Source organism: Rhinopithecus roxellana, chromosome 2 (assembly GCF_007565055.1).
Source record: "Rhinopithecus roxellana isolate Shanxi Qingling chromosome 2, ASM756505v1, whole genome shotgun sequence".
NCBI lineage: Eukaryota > Metazoa > Chordata > Mammalia > Primates > Cercopithecidae > Rhinopithecus > Rhinopithecus roxellana.
Genome location: NC_044550.1, coordinates 107,189,662 through 107,205,280, shown reverse-complemented (window position 1 = coordinate 107,205,280; position 15,619 = coordinate 107,189,662). Strand labels below are relative to the sequence as shown.

At 39.6% G+C, this 15,619-nt stretch overlaps 1 protein-coding gene across 2 annotated transcripts in view; it reads right to left on the bottom strand.

Moving 5' to 3' along the window:
• The window catches only part of FAT1 (FAT atypical cadherin 1), a 140,781-nt gene that overhangs the window by 45,640 nt on the left and 79,522 nt on the right, over positions 1 to 15,619 (bottom strand). For both annotated transcript variants that reach the window (XM_030919690.1, XM_030919694.1), the window contains exons 4-7: positions 6,110 to 6,171; positions 2,947 to 3,276; positions 2,358 to 2,568; positions 51 to 190 (exon numbers count right to left, since the gene is read on the bottom strand). In XM_030919690.1, the coding sequence (XP_030775550.1) occupies positions 51 to 190; positions 2,358 to 2,568; positions 2,947 to 3,276; positions 6,110 to 6,171 (743 nt within the window). The remainder of the gene's footprint in view (positions 1 to 50; positions 191 to 2,357; positions 2,569 to 2,946; positions 3,277 to 6,109; positions 6,172 to 15,619) is intronic.

The window sequence follows — 15,619 nt, the reverse complement described above, 5'->3', positions numbered from 1 at the left end:
ATGTTATCTCCATCCTCCTCTGACAACCGCATCATTAGTAATTCACTGACCTGAGTGAGGAGAGTGGTGGTTCCATCTGTGGCCTCGACTGTGAGGTTGTAGTTTGACTTCTGTTCTGCATCAAGAGGTTTGGCAACAATGATGGTTCCAGTTCCCTTGTCCACATCGAAGTGACTGTCGTAGTTGCCACCTAGTTTAAATTGGGACAAGAAAAGTAAAAACAGTCACAGGATAACACTCTGTAGTTTATTTTGTGGCTTTCTAATACTTAATGGCACTGAAAAAAACTTCTAATATACTAGCAAAGAGTTTCCAAGGAGGAGCATTTTGAAAGACAAGAGTGGCCAATTAGAAAGACAATGCTTGTTATGGCAAAGTGAACCCTAATTATCCGGGAAGCAACTAACCCAACGAAAGAAACCAAGAAAGCAACTCTGAAAACAAAGACATTGCTAATACTGCCAATGAGTTACTTTCAATTGGCTTTTTCAGGGGTTCTGAATTTCTCTTCAATCTGTATCTTAGTAGTTATACGAACCATCACTGGGCCATTTAAAAGTTTACTTACTAAGAAAACTTTCTGATACTTTGAGCAAATTGGCCTAATAAAATAGCTATTAAAAATCAATGTTAACTCTAAAAAAAAAATAGTGGTAGTTAACTTCAATTAGTCCTGGCTACTATAAACTATTTGAAAATATTGTTTTCTCATTTTTGACAAACACAAAGCCTAATGAAACAGAAGTTTCTATCCTACTAATATTATCCAAGTATTTTTGATAAAACTCTCTTTTCAAATCCATTGACCTAGATATAAAATGAGATGGGATGAAAATAGAGGCTTAATGTCATGATGAAATTCTACTACTAAATCTAACCAAGAAACCAAACAACACACACGACGTCTTAAGAGAAACCTAAAACCACAGAGCAAGGTGAGCATCACGTGCCAACACGCTGGCGAATGGGATGGGTGGCCATGCGCACATTACGGAAAAAGAAAAAAAAAACAGCAATGGAAGATAGTCATTGGAAATAAAAAAGTTAAAAAAAAAACAAGGCTTTTATTTTAGATCTCATAATCTGAGGCAAATTATGTGATCTCAGCAGATACCTTCTGCTGTACAGTTCGGGTCACAAGTCATCTGAAAGATGTAAAAAACTTCTCTAGCAAGCGTGTCTCCTGGCACAGCCAAAAAGAAGCAAGCACGCATGGAAAGCAAGCACAGAATAAGAGCAATCAATCAAACCAGGTCCAAGCACAGCAAGGTTACACAGCGAGGTCAGGTACTGCACAGCAGCAGCCTGTCGATCTGGAAATGTGATAAAAGTTAACAGAAAGCAAACAAACGATTTTGAGTATCGTTAACTATGAAAATAGTCTCTTTTTCCCCTTCCCTTAACAGGATGTAGCAATGGTTTCATAGGTGTTGATGACATGGATTTCATACAATCACCAAACTGGTAAAACAGCCCAACCGTTTAGCATGAACGTTCCAAAGGTAAGGCCTGGCCTGACACGCCCGGGGTCTGGGTCCATCAGCTGCAACTTTTGGGGGCTAGGGGGTAACATGACTAAGGGGTAGAAGAGGAAAAACGGACATAAAGTCCCCCCTAGAGAAATGAATCACAACAGATACACTTGTTCTTAAATACCCTTGTAACTAAAATGTGAGGAAACAATTAAAAAAAAAATCTAAGATGCCAAAGTCTAATGTGAAATTTAAAAAATATGTTGACTAGGGTATTACCTTCAATGTCTTACCTAAACTACATGACAAATAAGAAGAAATGGCTTTAGCAAGTAAACGTGACTGGAGGATGAAATAATCTAATGAATCCTCATTCCTGTTGAAAATGAGGTAAATAAAACTAAAAACCCACAGCTGGTACCATAACTTTAAAGGTATACGAATCAAAATTTGTAAGCTTATTCCCTCTTAAATATTGACATGTGATAGTCACACAGGCGTAGTTACTTTAAATGTTCCAATCATATTCACTAAAAATAACAATGTGCTACAGGTTATGTTATCAATAATTAAACATTAAGAAGTTGTGCTTTTGGACCAAAACATTCAGGGCTTTTGTCTGTAACTCCTTGATGAACTTTTAAAAAATTTTATTTTTAAATTAATAACTTGGTAGAATAGAGAACCTATTTTAAACAAGTTTAATATATGCTATATACTATGAAAAATTTTGCAATCAAAATATTATAGTTTAAAGCAAATCCTCCACCTGTCGATCGTATTCCCAATTTTAAATCCTGACACGTGCCCAAAACTCATCAAACCGTATGCAGGTTCTCCTCAGTGTAACCCATAAGGACAAGGAAAACGAGGAGGAATGCTTACCCGTGATGTCAAACCAAAGAGGTATGCCAGGAGGCTCAACAGATATTACTCCAATCATGTGAGCAACGGGGTCACTTTCCATCACAGTAAAGGTAAAAAATGATTCTTCAAATGAAATGGGCTCCGGGGACGGTTTGGGTTTGGAGATCCATTCAATATGGAGTCTGGTGGTTGATGACTTTTGAGGGCGACCATTGTCAACTGCCTTAATCTGCAACATTTGGGCAGAGGGGATTAAAAACAGCAAATCAGAAGTTACCACCCAGAAATGAATGGAGCACAGACTGGTTTGGTCTTAAACTGAGCCAATTTCAAACACTTAACATTTGTATACTGTGTACTGAATGCCTGATAAAAGAACGATTTCATGACCACATTGAACAGAAACAATAAGCACCCTGAATGACAGATGAAAAGGAAAAACAAACCCGTGCTTCTCCAACATTATCCGGTAACGCCTAATGGGGTCATTAGGTCACAAACACTTCAGCCGTTTACAAAACAGAAATAAAGTGACTAAAGAAGAAATGCAAAATAAGCTTTATAGTCACAACATATAAAAAATTACACTACTACAATCTTAACTCACGGAAAGAATATCATATTCTCCGGCTGCTGAAAACTTCTTGGACGAAACCACTCCAGTTTTTGGTTCAATGAAAAATTTGCTGTGCTCATTCCCTTCTTCGATGCTGTAGGAGATTTCTGCATTGGGCCCTTCATCTTTGTCGGTGGCTATAACGCGATACAGGGGCTCCCGTCTGGCGTTTCTTTCTCGGTCTGGCTTTTCCCGCTCAGGGAGTCTGATTTTGTAGAACTTTTGCAGAAACTGAGGTTTGTTGTCATTTTCATCAAGGATTTTCACAATGACTCTTGCAATGGTTGATTTGGGAGGACTACCATTGTCTGTCACAGTAACCTGTTTTTTTAAAGTTAACAGATAAACATGTTAGATATACTATATAAAAAGGATCTTCTTCCTAATGCTACTCCGCATGTGTGTAAAGCTCTACCTTTCGCAGGGCACGAGGACTCAGCACAGCAGCTCCTCGTTCCAACAACAGCGCTGGAAGGAGGTGAGGCAGCACCTCCTATCTCTACAGGGAGAGAGTCAAGGGGGCAGGCATAGCTAAGAAAGAAACAGCCGCACCCCTGCACGCCTTCCTGACCACGCCGGCTCTCTTCTCACACTACTGTAACTTGGAAAGCGAACTTCACCCAAATGTTAAGCTACCAAAAACTTAATACCTTTGGGCCATGGAAGAGATACGTGAAGATTCGGCTTTACACATTTAAAGAGTCTTCTTAAAAACAATACACTCTACATACTTAAAAATAAAATTTCCAAATATCACGTAAAAAATGTTAAACTTCATCAATAAAATATACTAAATTGTCATTTAAAAGTACATGTTAAATAAATAGCACACCTTTTAATACCAGTAATCACCATTTTATTTTGGCTGTTTTCCTCTACAGATGTTTTATAGGAGTGGACCTAAACATTTAAATTTAAGACCAACTCATTAAATAAGATTTTCAGTAAAATGATGATAAAATAACTTTCATTTTAAGTAAACTAACCATATATTCTTATATTCTATTTAGGAAAAAATATCAGAGAGTCTTGAGGACTGCACTGATGACTGTTTCTATATCCGTAAGAGACCATTTCACCCTTAAATCAAATGTTCACGTTTATGTCAATGGGTACATTAAATGTAATGATATTAGTAATGCTTATTCTCCCCTCATCCACACTGCACCTTCTTCCAAATGAATTACCAAAACACTAAAAACAGTCAGGTAGACTGAAGTCTGGCAGTTATAAATCCTGTTTATTAGAGTGTGACTATACCCTGATGGTGCCTGTCAAAAATATTTAAGTAGTTGCTTTACTTTATATTATTTACCTTCCTAAGCTTTTTCAAAATAAAAGTATTACTATTTTAATTTTAAACTCTCAAAACATTTCCTTTTCATCAGTTTGCATATGAGCTTTAGAAAAACAAGAAAGAGAAATACAAGCAAGCACTATGTTTTTTAGTATTCATCACCAAATTGTTCCTAACTTTGGGTTCAAGAACCAGTAGCTAGTCACAGCTTTCAACACGTAATGCAGACACACTATCTTTAAGACAGCCAAATCAATGCCAGCACTGGCTCTCAAATATACCACACCCAAAGGACCCTACTGAAAAATACACAAATTATGTATGCTGAAGGGGAAATGTATTTCCCATCAATGTCCAAAAATTACTTTCAAAGTGCTATACATCTGGTATCTGCTTCCACCTAGCCTTTGACACTCACTGAGAAAAGAGGGCTCTGGAGTGAGGTATGCAATTAATGTGAAATTTGTAAGGACTGGAGCAAAATGTCAACATAACTACTGCTCTCCTATTTTCCCATCTGTTTATTTTTGTTAGCCACTGCACTCGCCCCTTCTGTCAATCCTTGTCGTGAGAGAATGCAAATTCAAACTCTGCTTTATCGTAAAGAAAATGAATTCAAGGGACCTTTACACTCTAAAAACTAAAAACTCAGATGTAGTAGATGAAGCAGTTCCTAACGGGGAAAGCACCGTGGCCGTGAAACCACCTTTGCCTGCGGGGATTCCCAATTTCCATGCACACACACGTGTACGCATGTACACACACGTGTACGCATGCACACAGGCACACACTGCACAACTACAAAAGACTAAGTATTTACTGACAACGGTAAGAAAACTTGACCAAGGATAAAATGAAATTAAGCAGGCATTATAAACAGCAATATTAAAAGAAATTTTTGGAAGTTACAGTTTAGAATTTTGTCACTTATACTGTTAGAGTGGAAGAAGAGCGCTGATAACTCAATTCAACAAAGGCAGGTGGCCTTTTGCAAGCCTGACTCTGACAGTGAACACCAGCCTTCCACACGGGACAGAGGGATGTCTCTGCGCCCCATCTCCGTGGTCTGCCTGTCTCTTGGCCACTTTCTGATGACACGGACCCGCGATCTCACCAACCTGACGTCCATGTTACGCTCCACCTTCCCTCTCCAAGTTATTTGTGGTCTTTTTCTGCAATGGATCTACTATTAGCCAAAAACCAGGTGACCAACAAATGATAAGCAGCTATGGGTTTTCTAAGGCCTAAAAGGCCTTGTAAAGTAGCCATGAAAATGAGAAGTCTTACTAGAACTTTCTAGAAGAGCACATCTGCGACTTCCATCTACTTTTACTTTTGAGGCATTTAAGAAGCACCAACTAAGTAATTCATAGTTTAAAATGCAAAAGTAATGCAATTGTTTAAGAGCAAAAAAAAGGAATCCGGAAACAAATTACCTCTAGTTAAAAAGGTTGAAACAGATCTATAAACACCAACATAAATATATCTCAAAACATAATAGTAAGGGGGAAAAAAGATGTATACAGAAAAACATCACTTATGTAAATGTAAATGAATTCCACATGACACTGTTTACAGTTCTGTTTGCCCCGTGTGTCTGTGTGAGCATAAAATACAAAGATCTGAATGGGGTCCATGACAGTGGCCGTGTATTCTGGGAATGTCATTGAGGGATAAAGGGCACAAGAGCTATATTCATTAACAATTTCCTTATATTCCTTTTTCCTAATAACCAGTAAATAATAATAATACAACAAAATATTAATAGCTAAGAACACTGGTTAATGGGAACAAGATTGTTCTTTCCCATGATACTTATAACTATGAATCTTTAAATATTAAAGATAAAAAAAATACCTCTAATATGTGTTCATCTTGCTGTTCTCGGTCTAGCTTCCTTGATGTAGTTGTGATGAGACCTGTAAAATGGTAACAGTTCATTAATCCTCACAAAATAAGGTCAATTACAAAATACTGCAATTAAAATCACACTCTTGGCCAGGCACAGTAGCTCACGCCTGTAATCCCAGTACTCTGGGAGGCCCAGGTGGGTGGATCACTTGAGGTCAGGAGTTGGAGGCCAGCCTGGCCAACATGGTGAAACTCTGTCACTACAAAAAACACAAAAATTAATCAAGCGAGGTGGTGCGTGACTGTAATCCCAGCTACTTGGGAGACTGAGGCAGGAACTGCTTGAACCTGGGAGGTGCAGGTTGCTGTGAGCAGAGATCACACCAATGCACTCCAGCCTGGGCAACAGAGTGACACTCCATCTCAAAAATAAAATATAAAACAAAACCAAACTCTTTTAAAAGTCTAAGCAAATTTCTTCTCAAGAAAAAAGGAAGAAAGAAATTTCTTACTAAAGAAATTTAATTTCCAGGTATGGTTAGTTATTTTGTCTACAAACAATAGCATACTTTATACTTTCTTACTTTAATGACTCATAAACATATTGGATAGATGACAAATAGTAAGAAAGTAGAAAAACTGGAATCAGTTACATTTTCTGTTTGTTAGTGGTTTCAATACACATTTTGTCAGAAAAGATTTTTTAAAGGTGAGATGAAGTTATCCAGGATTTCAATCTCATCCATCTCCTTTAACTGCTCAACAGATAACTGAGAGTTGACAGAAATAACTTCTATAACTGTATTAAAAAGGGCTATTGAAAATAAAATGTTAACTCTAATTTATTACCTTTGAATTATCCACTCTCATAAATAAAGAACTGTTATAAAAAGCAATGTAATTTTCTGGGTAATCTTGCTCATTTAATTTCCCATACAAGAAAATTAATGATTCTCAAATTCCAAATTCTAGAAAAAAAAATTTCCTATCGAACTAGAATATCTATATGAGTTTTGAACTCTCTTGAGAACTTTAATAACTGCTCAACTGTCAGCATATGTTGGAACTAGAAGATAATTACAATTTATAAAATGTATTCTTGTGCTTCACCAAAACCACAAACAAAATTCCCCTAACCACTAAAATGTCGTCCCCAATCTGTGTTGATAGTGACAGGTACATCCAGCATGATCTGCACCTCTGACCTTAAAATCAGGTGGAGCCTGTGTGGCAGGACAATTACCAGGGCTAAACGCTCTCCTGCCAGTGCTGTTTTTTTTCCCCCCCATAGGGAAATACTTCAAATAATTCACATTTAGGAATAGACTTTATTAATCTAATTTATTTTCTCCCATCATCTTAACTAATTTCACTGAACTATCAATTAAGGGATATTCAAAATGTTTCTCTGCAGTTATAAGTGAAAGCTTTGTGTTTTCATTTAATTCAAAGGTTTATTTTTTCCTTAAGTAATTACTAAGAATCTAAATCAACACTATTTTCCTCACAATTCAACGAAACAGTGTTCTCTTTTTAACAAGGACAACAGAAGACTATATCATACCTCCACACTGGGGTTTTCCCAGACCATACGTCTAGACTAAAAGGGGCTAACGGGAAATGCTTCACACTGCTTAAGGGTGTAAAAATGACACTTAAATGTGGCACAAGCTTAATCTTCATTAGTCAAAAACCTTTTAAGTTAAATCTCTTTTTTCCCCTATTAAAAATGTATCACCCTCTTCTAACTGTGGTTGTAAATAGTTCAGGAACGACAAGAAGCCACTTGGTAAGTCCCACATCTAATTATTGTAAATGTGTCCACCAGGAAGTCGTGATCGATGGTAACATCACGTGGAAAAGCAGCTTGACACATTCGCCAGAAAATAGTATTCTTCTGTAGGGCACTTAATCACTCACTAGACAGCACTGTGCAAATACGTGTGAGCAAATACAATTCCTCACTCTACAATTTACTTACAGTACACAAGAAGGCTAATGAAAGCTGTACCTGCGTCCATACCACCAATTCCATGTAAAAAGGCTGGGCGTGCTGGCTCACACCTGCAATCCCAGCACTTTGGGAGGCTGAGGCAGGCGGATCACCTGAGCTAAGAAGTTCAAGACCAGCCTGGCCAACATGGCAAAACCCTGTCTCTACTAAAGATACAAAAAACTAGCCAGCATGGTGGCACGCACCTGTAATCCCAGCTACTCAGGAGGCTAAGGCAGAAAAATTGCTTGAACCTGGGAGGAGGAGGCCGCAGTGAGCTGAGATTGCACCACTGCACTCAACCTGGGGGACAGAGCAAGCCTCTGTCTAAAAAAAAAAAAAAAAAAAATCCACATAAAGCCAAAAGGCTACCTGACCACCTCCTTCCTGGGTCTGAAATTATCTGCATGTTCTATAGGCCTCAAATTAATTCTCTTCTGTTAACTCAGATGGACCATTAATCCCATCCCAATGCAATGAATGGTAATACCCCCTTCTTTCCATTCCAGTCTGACGACCCCGAGTCACTGCCTCATCCCTCAGTTTAAACTGAAGTGGGTTTACACTCACTGCAGGGACTCGCGTGGGTTCCTGCTGCTGGATTCTCCAAGTCCTAATATTTCTTCTATCATAATATTACTCCACAGTATTAAAGCCCCTCATTTAAAAATAAGTCTTTTTTCTATACTGGAAAACCCATGAGGACACAGACCGTCTTTCTTGCATAGCTTGCTCACGCAGCTCTTTCTCTCTTACCCTCAAGAAACACTTAAATGTGTGAACATGTGAATTTCTTAAAACTATGAAAGAGCAGAATTAAAAATATGATCTAGAGTGAGGGAGATACATAAACTACTGTAAACCTGAAAATGATATAAATTCACAGCTTGTAAGTGAGCCAACAGAGAACCCTTTAGTACATATTTATAGGCAGGGTGTACCAGGTGCTGCGATGGGTTGTTAGGTGCCAGCAGCAGCACCCTGCAGGTATTAAGCAGCACAGATCTGAAGTGCAGGGAAGAAGTTGTGGGCACACAGACAGGTGTGACTCAGGCCACAAGCACAGAAGTGAGTATGAAAACTAAAGAGAACAGTGGACCTATAAAAAAGGTAAAGAAAATAGCAGGCTGATTTTCAGCCTAGGAAGCAATCTGCTGGAAGAGAAGCTTGGTTTCCCAGAAGCCAAAAGCAAGGGATTTTAAGGACGTACTTCAGAGAAGCCTGGAAGGAAAGAGAAAGTGAGGCAGGAAGCAGACAAAGAGAAATATTTCTTTTACGAAGATTGTCTCACATGTAACTGTAAACAACAAAAGAGAAGACGAAGATCTAGACCCTCACTAACAACTACAGTCGCCACTAGCCACCCGAGGCCAGTGAAGTTTAAATTAATTAAAATTCAGTAAAGTTTACATTTCAGTTTCTCAATCACACTAAGCCAAATTTCCAGGGTGCAGCAGCCCCTGTGGGCCGGTGATGACAGCATGGAGCAAGGCAGATGCAGAACGTGCTCCCCACGGCAGGAAGCTGCTGGACAGCACCAGTCTACACACGAGACACAAGTCACAAATCAAGGTCCTGCAAGAAACCCTGCAAGTTGCATTTACTTCTCTGTGAAGAACACGTAAGATATTTCAGACTGACAAAACAAACAAATAACAACAAAAAAACCTCTCTGAATTCACAACAAAAAGAATTTGCTAAGATTCTTAGCAAAAAGAATCTTAGCGAGGCTGCCATAGCGCTTTTCCCTAATGCCATCTCCAGAGAGAGGCTGGGCACCCTCTCTGCAAAAAATTAGGGTAAAATTAAGGCTTCTTGTGGGATTTTCACACAGAATGAAAACAGAATTTCCTAATGAAGTTGTGGGATTTTCACACAGAATGAAAACAGCATTTCCTAATGAAGTTGTTGGATTTTCATACAGGATGAAAACAGCATTTCCTAATGAAGTTGTGGATTTTCATACAGAATGAAAACAGAATTTCCTAATGAGGCGATGACATACTAGGCGTTCTGGGTATCTTTTAGAGGTGTACTTTATCTTACAGCAATCAACACACGGTGTGCCTGACCCCCGGGAATGCTACCCGAACCCCCTGCACGCTGGCCATGCGAAACCATCTACTGAATGCGTTCTGTGTTCACGCTCACTCATGCCTCTGTGAGCATCACTCCTGCTCATCACCCCCCGACCCCTGCCCACCTGAAACATCTACTTCAAACATACTTCCAAAGTACAACTGCTCCTTGTACCCACTACATGTAGGCAGGAAGTGTCCTCATAAGTATATCCACTTCTTTCATTTTCGACATCTGTGCTTATCTGCAGTATTTTTGCCAAATTCCAGAAAGATATATACTTAAAGGAAACTGTACAGAACGTCAGAACTAAAGAGAAACCTTTAAGATTATCAAGTTCAGCTGCCGGAACCAAAGAGAAGTTAAAATTTTCCAAGTCCACTAGTAAGTCATGAACAAACCAGGAGCAGGATTTCGTTCTCTTGAGGCCCAGCTGAGCGTTTTTTTCTCCCTATTTTTCACACCTAACTGTAATTTACTGTGGTATAGTATTCCAGCTCTCCATGAACTCTAAACTGTGACTTTCATAAACCATAAGGAAAAAACAGGAAAGATTCATCATTAGTCATTTAATAGGTCCACAAAAGCAAGTGAGGAGACAAAAGAGGAGGCAAAAGCAGAAAAATGTATATGCAATTGTTTTCTTTTTGTAACTTTGTGTTTTATCTTCCTCTTCTGCCAAGCACTGATAATTAAAAATAGAAAGGAAGAAAAACAAGAAATTTTTCTTTCCTTGGTCCAGAAAAACGCTTTCTATATAACAAAACTATGATACATGTAGGTGGGCTGAGAGAGCAGACACAGTATATTCCCACCAATGAGCAGTTACCAGGTCACCCCATAAATGTATGCACAATGCAGGAACCAAACTTCACGGCACTTGACGAACGTCATTAAAAACCACTCCTGGCCTTTCAGTGCCACTTTAGACATTTAGAGATGAGTTCATTTAGAACAGAGAATGTCAGGTCAGCTCTAATGTTTCAATATAGAATTGTACTCTTTGACATTTATTATAAATCAATATCAAAGCCATCTCCAGACTTCTCAAAATTCAAGAGATAAAGTAGACTTCGCAAAGTAGATAGACGTAAAAGTGAACATCAAAGGACTAGCAGGTGAAGACAGTCATGTGACATGGTCCATGCAGCTGGAGTGATCTATGCATTCAGCCTACTGTGTTGTACTGTCCACTCAGAAAGTGGAGATAAGACAGTCTTGTTTGCAAGAAACCAGGATGAAGGCTAGAAGTTGGCAAAGACTACTTTATATGTGAGAAACAGTAAGACAGGCTAGATTATAGGCCACTAACAGAAAACACGGCGCAGGAGCTACACACAGAAAACAGGAAGCAGGAAGAAGGCTCTTGCCAGCAACTCTGTGTTCCAGGAAAGTGTGGACTTGGTTGGATGAGAAGACATGTGGTCTAGTCATTCATGCTGCTCCAGCAGACAACCCACCCACCACTGCCCGACATGCGAGTGAGGCCACTGAGGACCAGACAGCCACTAGCCAAGCCTGCACAAGAGTGGAAGAAGCGCCCAGCAGAACCCTAAACTAAATTATGAGTTATTTCAAAAGTGGAAGAACCGTCCAGCAGAACCCTAACCTAAATTATGACAGTTATTTCAAGCCACTCAATTTTGACAGTTAGCCAAGGTATGTTTTAATATATACTTCATTACATATGTGTGTGTGGGTATATATATATATGTTAATCTCTCTAAGCCTGTAAAAAATTGAGATATCTCCACATATGTATATGTGAAGATATCCCAGTTTTTACAGGCTTAGAGAGATTAAGTTGCTTACTCAATGTCATTTAGCAAAGTACTGAAGTTGGGGGTTCAATAAATCTAGTAAGTCTACATTAAAAGTGAAAGAAACCAGGGAGGGACTGAAGACTTTGGTTCTATAAAAAATAAATTGCAGCATCAGCACTGTGGATACAGACAGATGGCATAATCCCAGCACTTTGGGAGGCCAAGGCAGGTTAATCACTTGAAGCTAGGAGTTCAAGACCAGCCTGGTCAACATGGAGAAACCCCATCTCTACTAAAAATTCTAAAATTAGCTGGGTGTGGTGGCGTGCACCTGTAATCCCAGCCACTTGGGAGGCTAAGGCACGAGACTCATTTGAACCCGGGAAGCGGAGGTTGCAGTGAGCCGAGAGCGGGCCACTACAATTGAGACTAGGCGACAGAGTGAGACTGTCCCATTCATATATATGAAAGATGGCAGCTAGAGAAGGAAAAAAACAGGATTTCTGAATAGGATTCAGGTCCAACTGCAACGAGAGAGCAAGCACTTGTGATCTGTAGTAAGAGTCATCGACGACCCCATACTGTAAAAGACAGGGTCCTGGCTCTAAAGGAAGGAAACTCTGCAGTCCTGTGTTCTCCTCACCTGGAAGGAAATTTACTTGGAACCACTTTTCAATCACTCTACTAGAGAATAAGCAGAGGAAGGGAAAAGATCAAGGGAAAAAGGTAAAAATCTGGTCACCCGATATATTCTTTTACTCTGGTTATTTTCCTCTACCCCCTACAATGATTTCAGCCTTTCCACCCTTTTATTTTACAATAATTCATGAACCACAGTCATACACATTCTAGAAAAGCACTGTCCAACAGAAATTTCTGTGACGATTTGTGTGTTCTATAATTTGCACTGTCCAATACGGTAGCACCAGGCCACACGTGGCCACTACGCGCTTGAAATGGAGCTGATGTCACCAAAGAACTGAATTTTAACTTTAAATAATCTAAATTTAAATAGCCACCCATTATGTCTGATCCTTTACAGCATCTCCAATTTCAAATGCTGCCTGTCAAAACTAAAAACTTTAACATCTGCAATATTCAAAATCTTTTTCTGTGGTTAAAATTTGAAGCAAAAATATTTATCTAAATCCAAATTTCTGTAGACATCTGTCTTAATCCTACATAGAAAAAAAAAAAAAAAGTAAAAGTTTCCCAGATTTTGACTGTGCTGGCACTGCCCTGCCACGCTCCTGCCCACCACTCTCTGCTATGAGTCTCCACTTGGCTCAGTGGGCAACCAAGAGGGCTGCTTTAGAATTGCTGCTCTGCTGCTTCACCTGAACACATACCAACCAAGAGGCTCTGTGCTTAGCTGTGATTCGGAGAATCATTACTCTACTAGTTTTTTGTTTTGTTTTTGCTTCTTTTTCCTAAGCACTAGAAGTGAATAAATTAATCTACGTTCATAAACAGCAGTGATGTCATAATGTTTACGATCTCAGTCACCCACTTGTTCAGTCAGCACTGCTATTCAACTGCTCAGAATGCTGTTCCCGAATGTCACCATGAGAGACATACACAAAAGCCTAAGACAAGGCTCTTGTCCTCAAAGGCATACAATTTATTTAAGGAAACAACTCCCACATGTAAAAGGCAGAGGTGAATATTAAACTATTCTCTCATAGTTCACTTTTTAGCCAACACGAATTATGTGCTTCCCAAGACCCAGCTCTGGGCTAGGCATTTTACACACGTCACTCTCACTGGGTACTAACAGCAACCCTAGAAGGGAGCTACCAATATACTGTCTTTATTTTTAAGATATTTGAGGTTTGGAGAGATAAAATCATAGCCAGCTAAATGCAACGCTGAGATTTGACCCCAAGTCTGATTCCAGAGTCTAAGCTCTTAATTCACATAGACAACTCTAAATGTATCTATCATAATCATATTTAATACGTATAATGATTATACAACAAAATTATTCAGTGATCTCACTTTCCTCTAGGATTTGAACATTCTCTCCAGCAAGCCCAGGTCCTTCTGCAGGAAGGAGTCCTCTGGGATTCATCCCTTTCTCACGATGTTTTATTAAGCACAGCATTATTTTGACCAACCTTTGACTGTAAGCATGCACTTTAGGTACACACCATTTTCACCCAATGATTTCTCTGAAACACTTTCATATATTCTACTCTATACTAAGTTTAAGAACTGCAATCATAGTATATTTGGTGGTAAAGGAAGTGTCTCATTTAAGTTGTAGGGGTCTTCTGTGTAATTTCTTCTTTTTTTTTTTTTTAATTGAGACGGAGTTTCGCTCTGTCACCCAGGCTGGAGTGCAGTGGCCGGATCTCAGCTCACTCCAAGCTCCGCCTCCCGGGTTTACGCCATTCTCCTGCCTCAGCCTCCCGAGTAGCTGGGACTACAGGCGCCCGCCACCTCGCCCGGCTAGTTTTTTGTATTTTTAGTAGAGACGGGGTTTCACCATATTAGCCAGGATGGTCTCGATCTCCTGACCTCGTGATCCGCCCGTCTCGGCCTCCCAAAGTGCTGGGATTACAGGCTTGAGCCACCGCGCCCGGCCTTCTGTGTAATTTCTTCAGGAGTTGTTACTACTGGGATCTGGAAGTTAGATTTCTACCCTTCAATCCTGACTGTGGCAGGGGCTGCTCCCAGGGACATTCAGTGTGCTTTAAGAATCAGCAACACTAAGGACAATGACAATAAAACAGCCGTAATACACTCATGGGCAGACTGTGAAACTTACACTGCTCGGGTAACTTTTAGATAAGGAGTACTACAAAAACCAGCAAGGCAAGGTGCTGATGAGACATGCATACATGTGCACAGATGTAACGTGTACACACACTCCTGTGCACACGAGTTGTGACACGTTAAACCCTGAAATATTACTTCTGGCTACTCCTGGGAAATGGAACAGGTGGCTGGAGGGAAGAGAGGAGAGAGGAGGAGAACTTCATTTTATATACTACTTTATTGTGACAATCTTTAATCTTTAACGAGCATATTACTCAAATAAATTTAAATATTAAAACATTTTAAAGCTCAGAGTGAAAATACAGAAGTATTCGATGGCTGAAAACTAAACTTAGGCTGGAAAATCGCAAATACATTATTTTTTAGGCCTTAAATATATACATTAATATATGGCCATGTATATAAAAAACTCAAACTTCTTAGAAATATTAAAGTGGCATATCCTCTATACGACTTTTTCTAAGTTTTTGAGTTGCAGCAAATTTTTAATGAAATGGATCATGGGTGCTAAGTATCCTCGTACTGTAAAAACAAAGTTTGCTAAAGCCAGAATGTCTTTCACGATGCTCTAGCCCAAATCCTGTACCTTAAAACATGAGGAAATGAGGTCTAGGCATGTGGAATAAATTCCTGAAGGTCTGAGTCAGCAGAAGTGTGGAGCTCCCACCAAGGACACTGTTCAGAAGGCGCTACTGCTGGAGCCTTTTCCTGCAGAGGTGTGCATTGGGATCACGGGGTGTGAACGCCAAACCCCCCTTCTTCCCACCCCGTGCCAGGGCCACCAAATCACACTCTTCGCTCACGAGGACCCAGAATGTACAATCTCATAAAGTTTCCCAGTGATTCCATCTCATGCTGACCTCAGCACAGGTGCTGACAGAAGTTGAAAAAAATTCACTC